We start from the raw sequence: 19,819 nt of genomic DNA, 5'->3' as shown, positions 1-19,819 counted from the left end.
AATCTGAGCTGTAAAGACTGGCAATGAATTCAAATGTTGGGCTGGAAGAAAACATATCTGCAGGTAAGATTTTGCCCAAGGGTCACCAGTTTGCCCTTCTATGAATCAGTGTAGGTAACTGTAGGATTAGTAGTAATATTTGAGTTAGGGCTGTTGGTAACACTGTGTGCCCCTCAGCTAGGCACTGTTTTCATAAACGTCTAGAAACCCTTCTCATCCTGATTGGGAATTCATCTAACATCTCATCCTGCTGTAAAGGTAAGTACAGACATGGTGTCTGGGGCCTTAATGGAATGTCACTGAGCCCCTCAGCCTTTGTTCTTCAGGACTTAGCCCAGACTTCTCTCTCAGCCTCATCCTGCGAGTCACCGTGTCCAGAGAACTGGGGCTCTGGAGCACAGTTAGAGTGACATATCAAAAGGAAAGAAAAACAACTTGTAAGCAATACGTAGCGTCCAATTTCAGAACTGGAACTGACCTTTGCACCGGCTGGCGTGGTCTCCTTTCTTCAGGAAGACGCGGCGGTCAACGAGGACCGCAACCTCGGGCAGAAGGTAAGAGAAAGTAAGACTGTAATTCACTCACATTCATGTGTTATTCTTTGATTCTTTACATTTTTCCAATGAAGCTGACATGGCTTATACAAAGAACAAATGAAAGTGCAAACATAAAAAAGGGAAAAATCCAAGTTAGGAGAGAAATTAGGAGTGAGCCAGTGAGCTTACACATGGGAATCACGTCAGTCTGAACAGGGCTCTCTGTTTCCTACCAGTTTGGTAACAGCAGACCCGGTGTGTAACCTTTGAGTTTCCCCAGGTGGAAAATCAGATTTTTCTTTGTGAGCATTAAATGAAGCAATACACTTAAGACACATCCTGGTGGCAAGAAATAGTGAAAAATAAATATTAGCTAAAAATATGCGTACCAATAAGCGTTAATATAGTTGCTACACTGAGAGGACCAGATTCACTCCCGAGATCCTTGACAGTCTGGGTGGAGAGGAAAACTAGTTCCATGGAAAATACAACAGAAATTGTTCCCACAGGGCTCGGGGGATGTCGAGTCCTGGAATTGTTTATGTCCTTGACTCCAATACTAAATTTGGGAACTTGGACAAGTTATTTAACTTTTTTTAAAATTTCAGTAGAGTTGATAAACAATATTCTGTTAGTTTCATTTGTGCAGAATAGTGATTCTTTTTTTTTTTTTTTTTTAATTTTGCGGGGGTAGGTAATTAGGTTTATTTATTTATTTAATAGAGGTACTGGGGATTGAACCCAGGATTTCATGCATGCAAAGCACACGCTCTACCATTGAGCTATACCCTCCTCCACAGTGATTCAGGGTGTTTTTTTTTAGCTTACTAGATTCCATTATAGATTATTATAAGATACTGGTATAATTCCCTGTGTTATACAGTAAATCCTTGTTGTTTACTTTATGTATAGTAGTTTGTCTCTGTTAATTCCATCCCCCTAATTTGCCCCTCTCCCCTGTCCTCTCCCCTCTAGTAACCGTAAGTTAACCTCTTATTGAATCGCATATTATTCACATCGATTTAATCACATATACATGCGTGACTTACTGTTCTAGTTGCTTTCGATTTTACATGAAATATTTGCGGAAAGAAGTCTTTTGGCAATTGCCTCTTCCACCCAGCGCGACCTTATTGACCTGTTCGAGCTCACTCACGTTCGCTGCCTCGTAACATTCCGCCGTGCGGTAACACCGCAGCGAATCCGCTCTCCTGCTGATGGGGACGTAGCTTGCTTCTGGGGGGTTTGCTACTGTAAATGGCAGTGCTATACAACCTCCTGTCCAGGTCCCTGGCTTTGCACGTGCACCCCGCTCCCGTGACCGCCCTGCAAACTCCAGCCGTCCCCGCAGCCCGACGCCTCCCGTGCCGCTGCAGCTCAGCCCTGTCACCAGCTTCGGAGCGGCGCTTCCCGCACCGCCCGTGGGGAGGTCCTCCGGGCGGACACACAAGGGGAACCCAGTTCCTGGAAACTGCTGCTGCACGTATTTTGTACAGTGTTATGGTTGTTAGGACAGCAGCATCAGTCCACTAACAATGATTATAATACGGCCAGAGGTGGACGTCTATTCATCTCTGTTTTCTATTGAAAGTTTTAGTTTGGTTTTCGGGCATTTAATCATTAAGACAGCTGGAATTTGTTTGCTCATATCGAAAGCCCAAGAAAAAGTTTATTTAAAGACAATTTGCGAGGAGGTTATAGCTCACATTGGTAGAGCACATGCTTAGCATGCACAAGGGCCTGGGTTCAATCCCCCAGTACCTCCCCTAAAAAAAAAAAGTAAGTAAATAAGGAAAAACACAATCACCCCCCCCATAAAGATAATTTAAGGAATATTTTAGACATTCTTCAAGATGCACTTAGTTCAATCCAAGGGCTAAATTATAAATTGGACTGCTGAAAACTACATTCTATGCATGCTATACGAACAGTGAGAGGTAGAGATAACAATTTATTCCCTTACAGATAACCATTTCACCCCTAGTATAAGAAGCATAACTTACAAGCTTAATTTCTTGGAAAGTGGAGGCAATGATACCTCACGTATGAAACACAGGCCCCCACACACAGAGCCTTTGTATCTGCCATGTAGCTGTACTAACCCCTCTGATTACAGACAGGTTTTACGACTTTGAAACCAGGTAACAATAGCTAACGTTTACATTATCCCGACTAGATGCCAGGAACTACTCAAAGCACTTTATGTATATTAACATACACAATCCTCACAAAAATCCCATGAAATAGAGGCACTATTATTTCCCCCATTTTACAAACGGGGAAACCGAGGCAGAGAGCTGCATAAATAACTTGCTAAGATCATGCAAGTAATTAGTAACAGAACAGGGGTTCGAATACAGGCAAGTCCACCACACTGCACAAGTCAGAGGAGCAGACTGCAACTCTCTTATGAAAATGAAGGCTCCCTCCAGCCCACCTCCGCTCCGATGTGGGCCCTCAGCCCGATCCACTTACAAAACTGAAACCCACCAACTGCAACTACGGGCATTTCAAAATCTTAAATGTGAGACTGGCAAAGCAATGACTGAATTTAGTTTAGAAAGTCCTTCCTTTAATCTCTAATTCCCGTGAAAGTGGTTCCCCTCAAATCACTCTGACTTCCGTCCATTTCTTTTTTGTAACAGGTTGATTCTAATGAATAAAATGCATTTTCATAGTGCCTAGTACTTTTAAAAGTGCTTTCACACGGGTTAAGGGTCACACGCCCACGCACATTCCAAACAATTCTGACACTCAAGCCCACATTCAACATACAACTATGGTTTATGATATTTTAGCTATTATGTTAGTGTATCTTATAAACCGTAAAATCAAGTAATTATTGCAAATGTGTGATGTTTAGATACAGAAATGATCACAAGTACTAAGGAAAAAAAATCCATGGATTAAAATACAGTATTTTATTTGTTCTCACCTAAAAAACAAGCAACCCAGAATTAAGATATACATAAACTTCTCAAATTTATCCCTAATAAAATTTTGAATCTTTATACAATTTCTACAGAAACATACAGTGTATCAAAATCTGCATAAATCAAATTTATAAAATGTGTAGAAATGCATAGTGATATTATCAACTTACAAAGCAAGGAAATGGGAATTATTTCCTAAGCAGCCTGCAGTAGAAAATAGTCATTATGTCAGCAGCTTCTGATGTTTTTCGTGTTTGGTAAGGTTTCTGATTTCAATATATAGAATCATTTTTATAGACTATCTTAACCAATTGCACAAAATACCCATGTCAAATTCACACGCACAGTTCACGTGCCACCTTAGGCCGATGCATAGTTAACAGAGTTACAATCTCCCCAACAAGGAAAATGGAACCTATCTGCAAACACAAGTCATTAAAGTACCAATTCTCTTAGTTCCTTTTTTATAGTTGATTTATTTCGCAATTATATAGGCATGTAAATGTATTCCTTTTTAGACATCCCTAGAGAGGAATGAAAGTTAAAATGGTTGACCACATATCAGTAGCAAAATACAAACTAACAATTCAAGATTATAAATAAAACTCTTGTTTAGGATGTTTGACTCTCCAAATTTAAGAGCTAAGCTTCGCAGAAACAAATTTGTAGCCTTTTCTTTTACACAAATGTAGAGTTTTTCTTTTTTTCTTTTCTTAAGTTTGAATTAAAAATATTTCCCTCTAGCAGTAGTTTGTGAATTCCTTTCATTGTAACGATATCATGATTACAGGATCAAAAATGCTTCATGTACTTGCTATTCCCTACCTCATCACTTTTCTATTTTTAAAATTTTTTTGCATTCACCATAGCATTTTAACCTTATAGGTAATAAAAGACTATTTAGAAATTAAAATCTAATCGACCACTCGCAGTATTTGGTTTTCCTAAAGTGGTACTGTCTAAATAAATGTGTAAATTCAAACAAGTCTTCTTTTCACTGGAAAAATACTAATAGAAATATGCTTCCTTAAAAAACAAATTAAGAAACACTAAGAACTAACAGATAATCTAACAGAAAGGAATTCCTATTTGTTAATGAACTATATTTTTAAATAGCCTTTTTTTTTTAATTTAAAAAATGTGCAGGGGATTTCATTTGGATGAAGATACCAATGAAACGTCCATTCACTCTCAGCTTCATAAATTGCACAGCTTAGATTGTAACACACAGTAGTCTTGTAAGGCTTCATCCAACAAGGGTTTGAAAATTCTCACCTCGGTCAGAACGAACCTTTTGATGTGTTTACAGTGGTGTTTTGTTGTTTTTGTTACCCCCAGGTCAAAGTTTCAAAACTGAGAATTATTTATATGTTCTGTAGTGACATGTACTGGGGGACAAGTAAATCCCAAGTGTCAGCGGACAATACTTCTCTGGTTGGCAGACACCCCTCTGCTGCCTTCGGAGCTGGTTCTGACAGAGGCACTGGGAATGCCAGCAAGGGAGGGAGTTAATGCCACATAGTCCTCAAACCCTACGGAGTCACCTTTGATGTTCCAGCTTGTCATTTCTTTTTTAAGCCATACAACACATTCAATTTCAGAGCAAACGGTAGCATGTAAATTCAGTTCTGAGTAGCAAAAGCGTTCCTCAGACAGGTGACAATGCCAGCATCACCATCCTACAAAATTGCATCAAAAGCTCTTGAAATACATACCAAGAAATGAAAGAGGCACTAAATGTGTTGAAATTCACCTTTCAAAAAAGCAGCATGACTGTGAACGAAGGCCACCTTGGCGAAGAACCTGTGGCAGTGCTTCAAAAAGACATAAAATTAAATAAAGACACGACTGGCTGATAATCACCACGTTAGATATGAAAGTCTGGTTACTCCAACCTTTTTTCAAGTGTGTTAAAAAAGAAAAAAAAAAAAAAAATCAAACTGCCTTTCCGACCCCTGAGTGTAATCCCAAAGAAGACTGGTGATGCTTTTAACTCTGCTCTGAATAAAGCAGAGCTAAACGCACAGATTACCAACGTCGTCTGAAAACAAAACAAAACAGAAGATGTAAACATCTACAAAGTTTAAGGTAAAAGCAGTTTTGTAAACAGGAACTGCAGATGATAATGTTATTGTAAAATCACAGTTTGTCAACGTCCTTGGGCCCCTGGGGAGCCCCTGGGTTTGGAGCTGTGCAGGTAATGACAGTTGCAGCAGGTCTCAGGCAGGTCTTGGTCCTGTAGAAACTGACGTGTCAGTAGGTAGGTTACTGGTTTCTCGTCTTCTTTCTAAACGCTGTGGATGTTATTTATTTCCCACTTTTGAGTCGTTTTGCTGGAGTCACAGTTGGAGATGAACACTTGGTGGAGGATCTCGGAGCGATCCAAGCACATTCCTGAAGGAACGTGAGTGAGTCTGTGCAGGTTCTGGAAAACACAGCGAAATGCAGTGTTACGTGTGCACTTTCGTATCGCTGACGTTCGACGAAGTCACTGCATGGCTTTCATAGGAAGACAATTTGAGCGAACTGGCAGGGCATGACCCAGCAACACCTGACTCTGGATTTCTCTCGCTCTTTTAAAATTTTTATTTATTTATTTTTTTCTGAAGTTATGGTTTCCTTTTTTTTTTTTTAAATTGAAGTATATAGTCAGTTTACAATGTTGTGTCAATTTCTGGTGTACAGCACAATACTTCAGTCATATAGGAACATACATATATTCATTTTCATATTCTTTTTAACCATAAGTTACTACAAAATATTGAATATAGTTCCCTGTGCTACACAGTATAAATTTGCTGTTTATTCTCTTTTTAAACAGAAGCATGGTCAGTTTACAATGTTGTGTCAATTTCTGGTGTCCAGCATAATAGTTCAGTCATACATACACACAGATACATTCCTTTTCCTATTTTTCATTATGATTCTGGATTTCCCTTGACTGTCAATCTTCCACATACTTTTATTGGTAAGTCATAATGTACTGTTGATGCCTCCAGTTCCATGGATTCAGACCTGAATTCACTGTCTTCCCCTCCAGACCCGCTCCTCTGGCTCCTCTCCTGCTTCCCAGCCCTCAGGATGGCTCCCACCCTCCCAGTTGCCAGCGAGGACAGCACGTGTGGTGCTCCTGCCTGCATCCTTCCCCATCCCCACTGCCCTGCCGGGGTCCAGCTCGTCCTCTGCCAGAGGCTGCTTCAGTATGGCTCAGGGCTTCTCAGAGTGTGGGCTTCAGATGAGCTAAGATTGTGTCTGTAAGGTCAAAACTATTTTCATGATAATACAAACCCTCTCCATCATATTGACATTTATGCTGATGGCAGGAAAGCCCTGGCTGGTGGAGGTTCTGGGGCGGTGGCATCGTCAAGCAGGCACCTTCCCCACGGCCACACACTCACAATTACAAAGGAAAGAAAAGCCAGTTTCACTGGAGAATGGCCTTGACGAAGCAGTAAAATGTGTTAGTTTCATTAAATCTTGACCCTCAAGTATACTTTTTAAAACATCCCGTGAGAAGGTACAGGAAGACTGCATAATGCACTTCCCTTCTCAGTGGCTGGACTCAGGGCTAAACGAGCTGCTCTTCTCCTGGGATGTCACTTTGACTTGGAAGGACAAGGCATGGACAGATTATGATTATTCAGACTCGGGACTCGGTAGACGTTTTCCAGAAAATGAAGTGAGCTGGTCACTTCAAGCTAAAAGCAACAATGTAAATCTGATGGTATTTGCTGCCATTGATCAGATTTGAGTTTTCAAACAAAAAAAATGAGAGTTTGGGAAAACTCGTATGCACCACCATGAACAGGACAGTGTCACAATATTTAAAGACCAGTGGTTATCTTTGTGACTTTTCGGCACTGCGTGATGAGATGGGCCACCCTGTGGATGACCTTTGTTACTCAGTGACCCAGTGTTCTCCAAAGGAGCAGTGGGTGTGTGATGTCACAAAAGGTCCTAAGTGTAAGACAGACCAGTGGGCTTAAGGTAACACAGGGCAAAACGTCCACTGATGGATTCCAGATTCTAAACTGCAAATGCCTTTCAAGAAACTGCCTCTTACACACTTGTGGTGCGGCATGAAGATCAGCCACACCTGTCCGAGAGGCTGTTAATTTACCCCTCAGTGTGTGCGTCAGGCGGGACTTGCCTCAGATGCACAACTGAACAACATCCCGCATCCCGCTCAGCGCAGGAGCACGGCAAGAATCCAGACATTAAAGCGACTGGCAAGACTATAAAATAGTGCCACTCTTCTCACTTTTGGGGGAAAATAGTTACTTTTCATTAAAAGTGTTACACGAACATGTAATGGGAATTAATTCATAAAGACTCGCAGCATTTCTCAGGCTGAATTCCCAGTTTAGGAAGTTTGTCATCTGTAACCCCAGGGACAAATCTGCAGGGAGCATGCCTGCGGTTTGTAAGGATGTAAAGACCGAGCAGCGAGCGAGCCGCTGACCCCGCTGGTCTCCTGCTCATCGGTCCGTCCCTCATAGTGTTTCCAGAATTATTTTCCTGAAAGTATCCCCTGTTTCCTATCACCGGGATCCTCAACTAATGCCAGTCGCTCCCCAAGCTCGCAGCATGGGGTCCCACGCGCTCTCACGTGGAGAGCAACTCGGGGAAGCAGACCAGACACCGTTCGCAGGCGCCTCTGCTCCCCCGCGGCTTCTCACTCAGCCTCCGCAGAAAGCCTTTCCGACCTCCAGACCCGGCGCTATGACACTTCCTGCATGAAACTCCCTCCCAGCAGAAAAACTGCTCCCCTAGAGTCAAGCCAGTAACTACACGTGACCTTTAAAGCCAGCAGCAGGTGACATGTAAGCTGTTGTGCTGAGCAAATGGCCGTGATGGGACGGGTGAGGGCCTGGAGCCCAGCACGTTATTCGCTCGTCTCTACCCCCACCTGCTGGACAACAGGCGGCAGTAATTTAAAAATTAATAAAATGCAAAAATAAACGCAACCGCTTCTGTGTCCTATGTAGGTATACTTATGTGTGTCTATATATGTAATTTTAACAAATGACTCAGATTGAAAAGATCAGACTTTGACAACAGAACAGCAGTGACTTCTTCCATCTGCCCGAGTCACTGGTTACAGTCACATACATAGACAGAGATAGGTATATATAAACGTTGCGTTACTGAAATCAGCAGTGGGTCTGCATGGACCTCGTGCGGCCTCCTGCCATGACAATGTTGCGCCCGAGAATAAACCGAGTGCTTCATTATGGAGCAGTGAGTCCTCAGGAGACCAAACGACCAAATGAGAGGGAAATGGAAGTGAGTGTGAGTGCAGGCTCTACGGTTCATGCGTCTAAATTCCACGTGGAGGTGTTACTAAAGTGAAACAGTGTATATTTCAGGAGCCGAGATGCAGCGTACCTTGAAGTATTGCCACTCCTTAAATTCGTTCAGGTTGCAGTGGGTGATCATGATTTTTGATCCATCAGGCCCCTTCGTCAAACACTGGTCGTATTGCATGAGCTGATTAGCTTCGTTGATTCGGAAAAGCTATTAAAAAAAAGGGAAAGAAAAAAGTAAGAGAGGCGCCTTCTCTGTTGATATACATTAAAAAGAAAAGAAAGAAAGAAACTTAACTCCTGTAATTAAGCTCAGTGACTATCTTATTTTTCTATAACATTTATGTTCAGAATTGTTAAGTCCAAAGACAGGAATTACCTTCACTTTGATGTTAAGACCCCTTCTAACTCAGAGCATTATGCTCTCTTTAGCCTTTTAGGCACAGAAGAGGGCAGTCACACGTGTATATTATATACCAACAATGTAAGAAAAGGGAAATGTGGAAACAGACCTGATAATATTTCACAATCTAAATTTGAGGCAGGAAAAACACCATAAAAGGTAATAGGAAAACACATTAGTAAAACACACATTACTGGTAATAGCGCTCCAGCTCACTGGGGGGGGGGAGGCGGAATCCTGAACAACATACATGTGCAAGTCAAACAGTTAGGGAGCAAGGTTCCTGCAGTTAACACACGCAGGCAAGGACGTATTCCACTCTCTCACACTAGGCGTAAATCCTGGATTCTGGTTGCTTGTGTGAAAACCAATACTGCTATTATCCCCTCGTTGGAGTAACTGTTTCAGCACTGCCAAGTTTTCACAGGATGTCTTCCTTTGCCACACAGACACAGGTACCAAACTGCAGCCCAGACTGAAGCCTCTGCTCAGGCCACCGCATCGGGGGTGCACTGTGTACCTGGTTCCCGCCCATCCTGTGGCAGGGCCCCAGCTCAACCAGGCCGCCGTTGGTCCTCCCCATGCTGTCAATGCAGTACGCAGTCTCAAAGCCTCGGATCTACAAAGATGAACACAGAACCATAAGGTAGGCAACAGTTTAGCCCTAGGATGCTCTCGCATCGGAGTCTGAGAGCTCCGAGTTAGGCTGCAGCCCCCTGCAGGGCTGGGTGTGGGCCGGCAGCCCGGGAGGGGCTCAGAGCACAGCCACCCCTGAGATCGTTCACGGTCCTAAAGTCAACACTGGAATGGGCCCATCCCAACCTAGGGGTCTTGGCCTACAGATTTCGATCAAATAGCACAGAAGGAAAAAGAAAGAGACCATTATACCACTTCAGATACATGACACTTCGTGTGAGTGAGGCACAGAGCAAAGGGACCGACCACAGGGGTCACAGACACTGTGGAGACCAGCTCTGAGCTCGGGAGGTGACGCTCCCCACCTCCCCCACAGCTGCCTGCAGGACAGGGGCAGGGGGTGCCGAGGGCGGCTGGGGGATCAGGCACTGGGACCCTTCCCCGACCGTGGGTATCGCAGGTGAGCAGCAGGCACAGGTTTCCATCTATGCAATGCACATTCTGTACAAAAATATAACCCTTTTCCTTTTTGGAAATAAGACAGACATATCTGTATTATAAATTACTATCGTATTTGGATAAAATGTTTAATTCATTCCCTCAGTCAGCAAATACTGACAACCGGAGCTTAAGATAGCAAGAGAAGCACGTCCTGGCCGGAGGCCTCCTGTCTGTCGGGAGGTGGGAGGGGCATCGGGATGGAGGGGGAGCTCTGAGGCTGCCCCCGCAGGAGAGGAGCAGGCTGGGGTGTACTGTGGGAAGTGCGGCGAGCTGGGAGAAGTGGCGTGTGAGGTGCAGGGCCGGAGCGGGGAGGAGTGAACTGAAGGTGTGTCCAGGGTGAGACCGTACAGGGAGGACGGAAAATACCTGCTCACGCACGCTTCCGCTCATTCATCAGCCGTCAGGTGAGGGCTGTGTCGGGCGTGGGGAGGCCTGAGACCCCAGTGAACAGTAAGGGTGCAGACCTCGCCCAGGGAGCTTGGGCTCTAGGGAGGGAAAGACAGGATGCGAGCAGAACCGTAACAGACGTGTTAGAAAGTGGGGAGTGAGAATCGTGGAGAACAGAAAAGAGGAGCAAGTTGAGGGGGGGGTGTCTGGGGGCCGCAGAGTAGATCCCGCTGAGTGACATCTGCCTGGAGAAGGCTTTCCGGGCGGAGGAGCAGACAGGCCTGGGTGAATGTGCGGGAGGAAGGGGGCCCAGGGAAGAGGCCGGCGGGGCTGCGGGAAGCAGCACAGGTGAGGCCAGGGAGGAGGGGCCCCCAGAGAGGCCCGTGCCCCCCTCGGAGTGAAAGCGGCCTCATGGAAGGGCTCTGAGCGAGCAGAGATGTGGCCTGACCGGGACAGGCTGGAGGCAGGCACGGTCCATCTTAGAGCAGAGAGGATGGGTCAGATTCTGGAACTGGATGTGACGTGTGGGAACAGAAGATTCAAGGACAACTCCAGAGTTTCCGGCCTGAGCAACCAGCACAGGTGGGGGACAGGGGAGGAGGAGGGGGAGCCCAGCGTCACCCAGGCCGGGTCTGCACGGTCATGTGGAGATGTCAGCGGGCAGCTGGACGTACTTGTCTGGGCTCTGGGACAGAGGTTTGGGCTGAAGATGGAAATTTGAGAGCCATGAGCATGTGGAGGGTTTTGAAGGCATCTCCTGGCAAGCTCACCAAGAGAATTCATCCCTTTCCCACAGAAGGCGCTATACTAACCAGGTATTCCTACTGAAATGTGGTCTGGACTCCCGGGGGCGACATGATTTGATCTGAGAGAAGAGGACTCTGAGAGGAGGGGGGGAGGTCGGTGTAGGGTAACTGTCTGGTGCAAAGGCCTGGAGGTGAACAGACAGTTTTCCACCAGATTTTTCCCCAAGCATCCCCCTCCGGCGTCCCCCTGTCTCTGCTGCGAGGTCTGAGCGCCAGCCGGCACTCACCTCTCCCCATTCGACGTTCCTGGGCGGCAGCGGGTAGTGCGACGTGACATCATAGGCGATTTCTTCCATGAACCATTTGAAGCTTTTGCAGTTGTGATCTTCTCGAAACTTCTTCAGCTCTGATATATCCCCGTACGCCAAGGCCTTCGACTCGGGACGGCTGGCGTAGAAGTAGTCCTTGTACTCATCCCACCAGACCTCCACGACCCTGACGTAATTCTGCGACAAAGATTAATGTCCTTGTAAACAGTAAAAATACCTGTACCGTCACGAACAGCCCCTCTCAGACACAGGAACTGTGACCAGCCCCAACACACTCACTTCAGTCGGACCCGATATTTCATTAAACCACAGATGCGGGCGAGCTACTGGCTGACAGGTCACTGTCACGCGTGTCAACAGAAGAGTGCTGGACACAGAATCCAGTGTGCCGCGCGGAAGACCGCGCCCTGCGAGCCGACACGCCCGTCCTGCTCGCATAGAGGGTCCTGGCCGGCGCGGGGCCTCCTCTGGTCCCCGGCTGCCGGCGTGCTTGTGGGAAGCCCCACGTCAGACGCCGCCAGGAGGACACAGCTCTGCTTAATGAGACACGTTTCTGCGGGCGGGCACGCTGGCCTTGTCACGGCTGTGAGAGGCCACTTCACTGCGGCCCAGGGCTACCTAGGCGTCTCCCCCCACCTGGTGCACTTTGAAAAGCCACTGAAGAACCACCAAATAGGCTGACGCGGGTACGGGACAAAGATCTAACTTCTGATGCTCGAGTGAACGAGTGTGTGCAGGTGTGAGGGCCCGCGGTGGGCCCGGGACAGCCCCGCCCAGGGCAGGCTCCCTCCGGGGCCCGGGGCACGGCCGTCATGGCCTGGTGGCTGCTGCGGTGAGAAGCGGCCCCAGATCACACGCAGGCAAGTGGCCACGGCCGGGTTCCGCCACAGCTTCCATTTACCAAAAAAGGCCATGGTCGCTGACCAGTTTACACCAGGAGGAGGAACACCCAGTGTTCAGAGTCGGTTTTTCCTAGGCTACAGCTATCAAAGGGTGAGCGCACCACCACAGGCGTGTGGCTGCGAGAGCCCGTGGGCTCAAAAACGTTTTCAGCAGCGGTGTCCTAAGGGAGCACACAGTATTCTTGCTAAATGTCCTGAATTCTCACACATCCATCCGAGGTTACACTCAGTCCATGTCTTCTAGGTACCAATGAACACGAGTTAAGTGCACACGCATGAGGCTGCAGCAACAAAAAGATGGAGCACTTAATTATCTGGGATGGAGGGGGCGCCGGAGGGGCGGGGTAGCTCAGTCCTGAAGGCGTGGTCAGTGAGGGGCACTCGGGACAGAGAGCTACGCAGATACACAGCAAGTCACGGTGCACCTGGAGACCGGAGAGAAGTTCATGACCACAACAGGAACGCAGGGCGCATGGAGAAAGCCTGCCTCGGTTTCCTCCCTTGAGGATAATTGAGAAGTTAGTCTATGTAAAGCATTTAAATGTGCACACACTAAGCCCTCACGCAGTGTCAGCTGTCAGTAATGCTGCTCTTTTTTAAGGACTTTGCATTTGGTCCCCTAGCTGACAGCCGTCCCAGGGGCCTAAGAAGATGGCAGACATCAGATTCTGTTTTTAGGAATAACCCAGGTGTGTGGAGGTGGGCAGAGGGGGTCGGACCTGAGGGCAGAGAGCAGGGGTTGGGGGGGCAGTGAGCACCCAAGGGAGAGCCCATGCTGGGCGTGGAGAGGACTGGACCCAAGAGGCGTGTATGAGTCTCACTCGTGGGCACAGGGGACACGGGAAAAGGATCCGCTTCTGAAGAAAAGTTTAACACCAGCTCCAATGACCCTGAGTCTGAAACATCTGAGGGTCACCTGCGCAGAGGGGTCTGGGAGACAGCTGGCCGCAGAGGCCCGCAGCTCAGAGGACCACGGATGGATGAACAGCCCCGGAGGCTGGAGCGGACGCTCGTCAATGGAGGACAGAGGGGACCCCCGTGCGGCCCCCCCGGGCTGATGAGGGCTGAGCTCACTGTGCTGTTTACTGGGGCCTGACGGCGCCCACGGTTACCTTCAGAGGGGATAAGTGTTTCCCTCGCACCTCTCTTTCCCTGCTCCTCGCAGCACAGGCCTTCCCAAACCAGCCTGCCTCTGCATCCTTCCTCCTGATTGTGGGTCTGATCCCAAGGGCAAGCTCCCTTCCTGCGGTGCAGGTGGGCCTGGGGTTAACCTGGCGCCACCTCTGCCTCAGCGTGGATGCTTTAATCCCGTCCCACTGTAGCGGGGGCTCCATTTGGCCACATCTACAGTAATCTGGCTGGTTAGAGGGCAGTGCTGGTCCTCAAAGCCTAGTCTCTGTTTCTGTTATTTATTCCCCTTTGGGGAATTGCCCCCAGTTGCATCTGCAGCCAAAAATAGACTTCCTTCTGCTTTTGATTTGGTTGAGGGCTCCAGGAAAATGCAGGGCACCACAGCGAGCTGCTTGCAAGAGTCTACAAAAGCTGCCCAACCCAAAAGCCTTCTAAATTGCTCCATCAGGGAGAGAGGCCTTTGTCCTGCCGTCAGCGGGGCCTCTGGGTGAAGCTTTCCTGCTTTGTCCCTGGTTTGAGGGACAAAAGATACTCATCCTTTTCAAGCACGGTTCAAAAAATCTGATTTTGTTTACAACACAAACTCCTATTATAATCCTTTACTTGTAAAAATCAAATAAAACAGTATTTTACTCGTGTGAATAAGAGAAGCTGGCGTGTCCCTTTCAACTACTTTCCCACACAGTGTTAGGTTTTTAAAATTTATTTGAGATGTCTTCACGGAGAACATTCAATACAGGAATTCTAATCACAATGGGACACAAGGAATAATCTTAAAAAACAGTAAGATGTTTCATGAATAAGTCCAGCCTCAGCTCAAGGTGAGAACCAGCCTGGTTGCTGAGAAGCTGCACCCCAGTCGGCGAGCAGTCATTCACGTGACCACCTCTGCCCGCGGCACCTCCGTGTCAGGTCCCCTGCCTCCTCCCCCTCTGACCAGGAGACTCACCTTCAGAGTAGGAGACGACCCTACGTAGATGGGCGGAGGGTTCCCCTGCCAGCCCTCGAGGCGGTAGATGTGTCCGACGCGGGAACAGGGCACGAACAGTAATTTGCCCCCACACTGCCAGATCTACAGGGAAGAAGACATGGCAGCTGTCTCAAATGCCAAGTCTGCCTTGTAAACGTCAAAGTCTAAATTAGATACAGTGTCTACGGGGAATTCATGAACTTAACAGGTTCTAAGATAATTCTCTTGTTTTTCAAACTCACATAAGAACCAAGAGGCCTCGAGGGAATGCAGTAAGGCACGCGGGCACCCGGGCTCCTCCGAGCACCTGCAGCCCCCGCGACACTCCCCAGCCTGACCTCCAGGCACGCGGGCTCCTCATTCCTGACGCTGTTCGTCGCTCCCGCTGCCTACACGTCTCCCACCCGGGCGACTGTCGTAATAACCTCCGAACTGGCTTCTTGCCCTCTGCTTTCCCTCTACTCAGCGCCCCTCGTATTTACAGCAGGAGACTGTGTGAGCTGAAGGGCGGCTCTGGGCGGGTCCTCCCCTTCCTTAGGATCTCGGATGGTTCCCACTGCCTGTCGAAGTCAGTAAACCTGCAGCTCAGCATTAAGGGGTCTCTTCGCTGTGGTCCTAACGTCCTGCCCGCTTCGTCTTCTTGGGTGTCTGTCTCACTCATGCTGTCGGCCCCTCCCCATCTCATTAACTGTCTTCACGCCCCCATCTCTGTCCCCACCTTCGTGCCCTGCCCCACTCTACCTGCTTAGACGTGCCCCCTCCCCCTCGGCTCTGCTTGTTGGCCCCATGCCCGTCTTCCTGTTCTCCCCCAACTCTGCCTCCAGCGGGATGCTGCTTCTTAATCACACCAGTCAGCGTCCTGCTACCTTCTGACCCTACTCCGGATTTAAGCATAATTCTAATCTCTTACTGACTGTAAGCTCCTCGACAGCCAGGACTGAGTGACTCCTCCTCTGCCCCTCACTGTGCCGAGCACTGGACACTTAAGACAAGAGGTAACAAGTATCCGTTCAACTCTTTCTTTATTTTGGGAAGTGGGCGGGAGGGGGCAGGAAGGCCGCTCCAGGGCCAGTCTGAGGATGCCCAGTCACTGCTGGGATCTGCTCTGTCCTGAATCACCCTGTCCTGCAGTGGTGAAGGGTAGCTTTATCAGTGGGTGGTCAAATGGGACCCCTACACATGCAGGTCCTCCTAAGGCGCCTATAACAAAAGTAAAGAAAGCCTTTGGGGGCGGCGGGGGGGCGGGGGTAGGAGTCTTATTTCTGAAGCTTGCTGGCCTCAATCTTTTAGCTGAGCCATGTACATATGTAGTAAGTCTGGAGCTTGCATTTTGCCTTATGTTTCCCCAAAGGGCAAATATTTGTGTTGGTCATTCCCTGTACTTTAGAGAAATGCATCAAGCAGTTTTTTTTTCCCCCTCAAAGAAACCAGCCTCATCTGAAAGTCACAAGAGTCAGTAACTGCTCAGGAAACTGCCCTTGTTTAAAGGGAACGTTACCTTGTATGAGATCTCGAAGTTTTCCCCACCCCAAATCTGGAGACCTGGATCATACAGACCCAGTTCAAAGAAGAAGTCTCGTTCAATGGCAAATAATCCTCCAGCCATGGCCGGGGACCTAAGGAAAAGAAACACGGCGATGACTTTTAAAGACAAGCCCCCGACACCACTTCACCAACAGACAACAGTCTAAATAATGCACAGGAGAGATGAAACTGATGGCCAAACATTAAGAAATTATAAAGCCTTCACAAAACTATCTGTTCATAATTCCTTAAAAAATTTATTATAATTTTTGACAGAAATCACATTACAGTTCATTACAAATTAGAGCATTCCATCATCTCGCCATTAGAGGGCGCCCGGGTTCCTTTGCTGAACTCAAAATTAAGCCTGTAGAGTTAAGTTAAAATAGAATTTCCTCTTTCACTCCTACAAATACTGAGCCGGGCAGCTGTGGTCTGCTAACCACTCCCCCAGTGATTTATGAGTCATTCTGGGATGAGCAAAACCATACGCCATGGAAGCAGTCTCTCATTTTTTAATTTTATAGCTCAGGGGTTTGCCAAATACGGGTGTAAATCACAGGAGAACAGCCACGGTTCATTCAGAGTTTGCAAATGTAGCGCAGAAGTGACACAGGAGAATCAGACATAGCCATTTACTGTGTCAGGGGTGGGGATGCCAAAGGGTGGCTGTGGGCTTCTTTTCTTGAGGGGAGGATTAGGGTTATTTATTTATTTATGTATTCATTTACTTATTTAAATGGAGGCGCTGGGGATTGAACTCAGGACCTCATGCATGCTGAGCATGCACTCCACCACTGAGCTAAACCCCTCCCTCCTCTGTGGGGCTTCTTCAGTGGGATCTTGAGTTGGGTACTTTTTAGGGACAAGCCACTCCCATCGTGAGGAGAAGCCACGGGGAATAATCCTCATCCTGTTTCCCCTGGTCCCCGGGAACAATCAATTATCACTGCATCTGATTCTCACCTTCATCATCACATCTAATGTTCAATCTATCACCAATGCCTGCTGACACTACCTTGAACATATATCCGGAATTTACTTCTTCCCAGCGACACTGCAGTCATCTGAGACCAAGCACACTAACCCCTGACTGGTCCTCCGCTCTCCTCTGCCCAGTCTGAGCCTGGTCATGGGCTCAAGAGGGACCCACGGGATGCCAGACTTCTCCTCTCCCGGGCACGGCTGGCTCCGTGGGTCCAGGGCTTCACGGCTGGAACACGCCCAACTCCCCTCTGTCCCAGGGCCCTCATGTCCACTGTCCCCTCCTGAAATGTCCCTCTTCCTCCCACACAGGGCTTGGCCTCGAAGGCACTGCGGGCTGCACGGACCATGTGGCTTTTCATCACCCCATGCATCACACCTGCAGCTCCAGGGTTGTTCGTGTAGTTAAGAGTTTAATTTCTGCCTCATCCAGTGCACTGTAAGTGCCACGAGGCAACATGCCTTTTTAAAATTCACCCCCAGAAAACTGGGCCTGGCACATTGTAAGCACTTATTAAGTATTAAATAAATAATGAATCAAGTGGTATTTTCAGTATTAAAAGGAAATCACGTCAGGGGAAAGCCACTCTCTTACAACGCTTTCCTTCCTGTGTGCTGCCTTGCACTAAGCAGCAGCATCACACTTTTGGTTGTATTTTCACACCACATTTATTCAATTGTCACTTAACATTCTTCTACAATAGCTACGTCTTTTTGATCTTTAAACATATTCCCGCTTAGTATATATTTGAAAATGTATCTTAACACGAAAACCAGTGAGTTATTTTAAGGGAAACTTTCCTTAAATTTTTCTAGCACTTAAAAAAAATTCTCTTCACTAGCCCATGGAATTGGCAGAAATATAACTGTCATCATCACCCCTTATTTTTACCTCCCAGAATTATTCGCAAGTCAGGTTAAGCGGGTAAGCGGTTGGCTCCTGGACAATTTTTGAAAAAGGATTTCAAAGAGGAATTTGGAAAGTGTCAAATAAAGCTGAAAGTTGTATAATTTCCTTATGTTTGCCATTTCAGTATCTTGGTATCACGACATGCCCAAATCCCACCAACTTTTTGCAGGACATTGGAGACACCTTCCCCAAACTCAGTTCAAACATTATCAGTAGCGTAACAAGGAGAGAGAGACCAAAAGCAGAACCATAAGATCAGAAAAATAAAGTCAGACACATTGAGACGCCTACCCTAACATTTAAGCAGACTTTTCAGTTGGGGCCACTCTTCTGAAAGACAGTAAAAAGCTCCAGTGAAAAGACCAAAAAGCAGAGAATAGCATAAATTGTTCTATTTGATGAAGTCACAAGAAGGGAGAAAGGCTGATTTTGGAATAAAGTTTTCTTTTACTCAAGTGCTCTCCTGAGAATAAAGTAAGAGAGGATTCCATCTAACATTTCCCAGAGTCATGGACTGTTTCCATCAGATTTAACTGGTGCAAAATTAGTATTTAAGAGTTAGCATGTAAAACAAAAGGAGGAAAAAAATCCCTCTTGCTACTGCCTTTCATTGTTAACACTACCCCCCAGGTATCAGAGTGGATATAAAACTTGGATTGTAAGTAATTTAATGCATCTTAAACTTACAGATTGACATTACTGTCAAAAGAACACAATTTCACATCTAGTCTACTAGGACAGGATGACAAAGATTTTTTTTTTTCTTTTTCACTTGAATTTGGAACTAACGCTACATAACATCCCCCCCTCCAAGTGGAGCTTGTTTCTAAGGAAAAAGCAACCACAAAGCAGCAACTGTGAATTTAAACGTCTGAAATAGCGCCAAGAAAGAAACCCTTTCAGAATCTGAGTCAGCATCTACAGTTTTAAGAAGAATTTTTTTTTTTAGCTCTGCAAGAGGTTAATAGGTTAGCAGCAACCGGAGAGAAGAAAAAAACATGTAAGTGATTTAGTGATTACCGATATGGTTCAGTTTTTGTCTTTCTCATTCTCTTCTCTCGAGGGGTCAGAGGCACCCGTTTCCAGAGCATGCTCCAATCCCACACTCCTCGGGCATACCCATCTTCGTCACCACCCCCTTGGGGCACAATTTCATATGTGTTGCCATTTATGACATCGATAATCGGCACAGTGCAAATGGTTCTGGGTGGGGTTGGTGGTGGCAGCAAAGATGAAATGGGAAGGCATGTGTGGACCCACGTGTTTACATGAGGACACAGGGGAGGAAAAAAAAGAAAACAAGGACTTAGATAAACATTCCGCAGAAGAAAATGAAGTCGCAGTCTTTACCGATAAGGTTCAGTTTTATGCTTTCTTTTGGCCTTTTCCTTGTGGCTTAGAGGAATACGTTTCCAGAGTAAACTCCAGTCCCAGGCCCCTCTGGCAAAACCATCTTCGTCCCCACCTTGCTGCGGTTCAATGGAATAATCATTGCCATCTATGTAATCTATTAGAGGCACAGTACACGTAGTTCTGAAACATTTACAGAAAACGGAAAAGCATTTAGGAACCCAACACTCACCAGTCCAACATGCCTAACTACATGATCTCTTTTTATTGT

General features: G+C 46.9%; 1 protein-coding gene across 2 annotated transcripts in view; it reads right to left on the bottom strand.

Annotated features, from left to right (window-relative positions):
* Positions 1 to 3,434: 3,434 nt before the first annotated feature.
* Positions 3,435 to 19,819, bottom strand: part of GALNT7 (polypeptide N-acetylgalactosaminyltransferase 7) — a 94,614-nt gene continuing 78,229 nt past the window's right edge. Inside the window, exons 6-12 of one of the 2 annotated variants that reach the window (XM_032470885.1) lie at positions 19,549 to 19,731; positions 16,279 to 16,396; positions 14,760 to 14,882; positions 11,736 to 11,954; positions 9,699 to 9,797; positions 8,858 to 8,986; positions 3,435 to 5,894 (exon numbers count right to left, since the gene is read on the bottom strand). In XM_032470885.1, the coding sequence (XP_032326776.1) occupies positions 5,757 to 5,894; positions 8,858 to 8,986; positions 9,699 to 9,797; positions 11,736 to 11,954; positions 14,760 to 14,882; positions 16,279 to 16,396; positions 19,549 to 19,731 (1,009 nt within the window). In that variant the 3' untranslated portion in view covers positions 3,435 to 5,756. Of the gene's footprint in view, positions 5,895 to 8,857; positions 8,987 to 9,698; positions 9,798 to 11,735; positions 11,955 to 14,759; positions 14,883 to 16,278; positions 16,397 to 19,218; positions 19,402 to 19,548; positions 19,732 to 19,819 lie in introns of both variants that reach the window. The other variant, XM_032470886.1, reaches the window with a different exon arrangement.

This window comes from Camelus ferus, chromosome 31 (assembly GCF_009834535.1).
Source record: "Camelus ferus isolate YT-003-E chromosome 31, BCGSAC_Cfer_1.0, whole genome shotgun sequence".
Taxonomy (NCBI): Eukaryota; Metazoa; Chordata; class Mammalia; order Artiodactyla; family Camelidae; genus Camelus; species Camelus ferus.
Note: the sequence above shows the minus strand (reverse complement) of the source record. Positions and strands in the feature narration are given on the sequence as shown.